Below are 4,442 nucleotides of genomic sequence, written 5' to 3'. Positions count from 1 at the left end.
CACACACACACACACACACACGTGACCTTGAAGGCTGTGGAACTAAATTCCTCCTGGTGTTTATGTCAATGTGCCCCCTAGGGTTGGGCAATATTGGCAAATAAATTAATCACGATTAATTGTGGTATTTAGCCGATAATGATTAATTTGACGATTAATCCCCTGGAGTCCCTGGACACCCTTATGTCCTAGTTACATGACCCCATTTTATAGGGAGAAAATTGGCTCTTCGTAAAAATCTGTTCCAATTTGTGTCAAAATTACAGACTTCAGGCTATACATCAACCTTTAAATTGTGTTGATAGATAAATAAATTACAGAACTTTTTTTAATGTTTGCTATATTTGAGGCAGAGAGGAGCACCTAGCGTTTAGTCTGCTGAGTGGCATTAATCGTATTAATCGTCAAGTGCCAAAAAGTAATCGATTAATGTTTTTCTGACGATTAATTGCACACGATACGATTATGCCCAACCCTAGTGCCCCCCTCCCCCTCCCGTCTAATCTTATTCCTTGAAGAACAACCTGAAGCTGCACAGAATGAACAATTCATCTGGACAATGGCTGAACTATGGAGGTTTATCTTTTTGGGGACTGGATTCTTCTTCAGACTCATTCTTCAGATGTTCACACATGTGCATACAACATTCATGGCTTCAGATACACGCCCTCTAAACTCAATTACTCCTCTGGCTAATAAATGTGCTCTTGCTCTGAAGAGTTTCTTTATAAGCACTAGTGTGTCACCTTTTGTTGATATAATATATTGTTTTGTTTTGTTTTTTCCCTCATCTAACCTTCTGTTTTTTTTATTTATTATTATTTTTTATTAATTTTTTTAAGGTAGCGCAACCCCTGCTGGTTGCTGCATGACCTGTACACTAGGGATGTCCCGATCAGATCACTCAGTATCGGTATCGGTGGCAGATATGGACATTTTTTGAAAATCGGGTAGAATCAGATTTAGTCATGTGATCGGACCGATCCAGTTTTTGTGACAATTTTCAGCATCATCATGCTTTACAACTGCCGTTAAGAAGTCAAGACTCACACAAGTATGTAACCATGTCCACAGTGTGGGAACACTTTTCAATGGAAAACAATGATGCTGAAACTGCATCTTGCAAAATCTGTAAACTGTATGTTTTTCATGGTGGGAACAGCAGGGCTCGCTTTAATACTACCAACCGTGTCACTTGGAAAGAAATAAAGAAATAAAGCTATCGGATCGGTATTGAAGACTAATCATTAAAAAAATCAGATTGCATCAGGAAACAAAAAATCTGGATCAGAACATCCCTACTGTACACCTGTTCCCCCATATTTTTGTCATGTGTGTCTTCTTGAAGGGGTGTTCTTAAATGTAATTTCATTGTGCTCTGTACAATGACAAAACAGGCATCATCAATCATCAATCAATCTCTCAGCTTAAGCTGCTGCCCCCAAGACTTGACTCCAGAACAAGCAGAAGATAATGATGGATCGCTACTTTTAGCTCCAAGTTACAATTTTACAACTTTTAAGCAAACACCTTGTGTGTTTTTTTGTCTTCTCGTAGATCCTGTTCTGCCTTTTTAGCTTTAAAATTTTAGTTTGAACTACTTTAACAACTTTAAGAAAGTTTATTAGAATCCAGCATTCACATTACATTTTCGCAGGAAAGATTTATTTTAACATGTTACGTTAAAGACACAATGAATCAGTGGTTAGCACTGATGCATCACAGCAAGAAGGTCCTGGGTTTGATTCCCAGTTTGAACATGTGGAGTTCGCATGTTCTCTTCGTGCTTGCCTGGTTTCCTCCACAGCCCAAAACAAGTTGGAACAACCACAGTGGGATATGCCTGGTTAAATAACCTCTTAAAGCCAAGGGACCTGTTAGCCCAATAGCCTTGTCACAACACCAGGGGGATGACCAGTAACTATTATTTTTCTTCTTCTTCTTCTGTTTAATGGCGGTTGGCAAAAAAACCTTTAGGTGCATTACCGCCACCTTCCAGATTGGAGTACGGATCAGATGTCTATAACCTCTCCATAACATCGGTTCTTCTTAGAAATTTTAAAATACTACAAAAAACTACATCTCCTGATGACCTTTGAAACAAACCTCTAATATCTAATTTATTCTTATTTCTACTTAACTCTCTATGTAAAACCTCTCTTTCTCATTTATATTTGTTACATTCTAAGAAAATATGTTGCACTGTTTCTAATTTTCCACAATAATTACAACACCCTGTATTATGTTTGTTAATTATTTTAAGAGTACTGTTTAATCCTGTATGTCCAAATCTTATTCTAGATATAATATCTTCTTCCTTTTTCTTTCTATAACATTTCCTTAAACCTCCAACTTTTTTTGTATACTGTGATAAAATCTCGCCTTGTTTCCTCTATCCCACTTCTCTTGCCATTTTTTCTTGATATATTCTTTTACAATACTCTTTATCTCATTTTTACTTATCTTAATATTTAAATCAACTGTATTCTTCTTTGAAGCACTTTTAGCAAAACTATCAGCCAACTCRTTTCCTATCACACCAATATGGGCAGGAATCCAAACTAGTTTAATATGAGTACCATGATTTTTAATTCTTAAAAGTGAGTGAATTATATCAAATATAATATATTGTCAAGATTCTGAATTTACCTCTTGAATACTGATTAATGAACTACTTGAATCTGAACAAATTAAAATCTTTTCCCCCTCATTTCTTCAACCCATCCTAAAGCCATTAAAATAGCCATTATTCACCTGTATATATGGTTACTTTATCTGTTATTCTTTTATTTCTCATAATATTTAAATCTGGAATTACAAATGATATACCTACTTGATTATTAATCATTTTAGAAGCATCTGTATAAATTTGAATATATTCTGAATATTCTTTTTTAATATAACTCTCTACTTCTCAGTAACTATTTTACTCTGAACAGTTTCAGATGAGGACTCACCTGAAGGGATGTAGTCCGCATCTTCATTTGAAGAATATCCATCAGAGTCGTAGTCGGAGTAATTCATTGTGGAGGAATCGACACGGAAACAGACACCGAGTGATTTAAATGAGCAACGATATTATTGTTTATACGTTTTATAACTTCACAAATGCAATTCTTTCTGCCGACAAATGACTCGAGCTTTCAATTCAGTTTGAAACGCAAACAAATTCACCGCTACAAACAAAAATAAAAACGCTTGCTTCGTTCCTGCCAGTAGAAATTACGTCACATCCTGTCCGTTACATTTTCTGTCCGTTAAACTTCCTGTCTAATCGCAAACGAGAGTGGTTCCGAGCGCTGCATTAAAAAAAGTGATGGTAATGTAAAAAAAAGTTATTTATTTATTTATTCAAATTATAAATTTATTTTCAGTTTGGTTTTGTGCAACTGGCTCATGAGGGATTTCCACTAAACAACACATCAGGGAAGGTGCACTATGCATGTGTAACCCAGCGTATTTGTGAGTGCTGCCCAATCTGTTCAGGAAGCATGAAGCACTTACTTTAATCACCTGCAGTGTTTCAGAGAAAAAGCAACGTTTGCAAGCACCAACTCACCTGAAATTAAAAAAGAAAAAAAAAAGTAGAGAAAATTGATGGATAAAGTCCAAACTGAAACTTAAAACTCATGGAAAAGGGGCAGAATATCCGTCACTCAAAGAAAAGATAATTTAATCTCTGAATAAAAAGACTAGAGATAATTTTTATTGGCAGTCATAGATCAAAAGGTGAAAGCTCAAAGCATCCATGAAGTCACAGACCAGTTTGTGGGTCACTGCTTTCAATTAGTGACAGTAAAAATCAACACAAGAGGGCGTTGTCTGCTTTCTCACTAACCGTGAACAACCTTTAGATTCCTGCTGTTTTGAAGACAGAAACAGCATTTTTACATTTGTATTTAAATAACTGGCCTAAATAGAGGGGACTCTCACAGAAAAAAATTAACACTTCGTCCCTTGTGCAGTTTATTTGTGTAAACACGAACATAAGACCCTTTAAGACAGTGGTTCTTAACCTTTTTGAGGTACCGAACCCACCAGTTTCGTATGCGCATCCACTGAACCCTTTTTAGTGATAAATAAAATATGATTTTTTTTCCCAAATTCAAGACATAGGTATATGTTTTTTTTTTACTGGTGTATAAAATGACATCACCTTGCTCAAAGAACAAAACCAACACAGTGCATGAAACTCAACAACTTACAGTATGACTTTATTCTGGTCCATAAAAAAATTCAGCCCCCACCCCCCCCAATTTTTTTTTTACTATTTTACTAATAAAAAATAAATTAGGATTTTTTAAAAAGTATTTAACATTTTTAATAACTTTTTTATTTTAAAGTTAATTTGTTTTTTGTCGTTCTGAATCCACAAAATACTTTTTTGGGGCCAGCACTGATTGGCCAAGCAATCTCATGTGATCCTCTGCAGCAACTGATGG

General features: G+C 35.5%; 1 protein-coding gene across 2 annotated transcripts in view; it reads right to left on the bottom strand.

The window, feature by feature from the left end:
• cfdp1 (craniofacial development protein 1) overlaps nt 1-3,279 on the bottom strand; it is a 23,150-nt gene extending 19,871 nt beyond the window's left edge. For both annotated transcript variants that reach the window (XM_014010273.1, XM_014010274.1), the window contains exon 1: nt 2,958-3,279. In XM_014010273.1, coding sequence (XP_013865727.1) covers nt 2,958-3,024 — 67 coding nt within the window. In that variant the 5' untranslated portion in view covers nt 3,025-3,279. The remainder of the gene's footprint in view (nt 1-2,957) is intronic.
• Nucleotides 3,280-4,442: the final 1,163 nt, after the last annotated feature.

The sequence above is a fragment of the Austrofundulus limnaeus genome, unplaced genomic scaffold (genome assembly GCF_001266775.1).
Source record: "Austrofundulus limnaeus strain Quisiro unplaced genomic scaffold, Austrofundulus_limnaeus-1.0 Scaffold67, whole genome shotgun sequence".
Lineage (NCBI taxonomy): Eukaryota > Metazoa > Chordata > Actinopteri > Cyprinodontiformes > Rivulidae > Austrofundulus > Austrofundulus limnaeus.
This window is presented reverse-complemented; position numbering and strand designations above follow the sequence as displayed.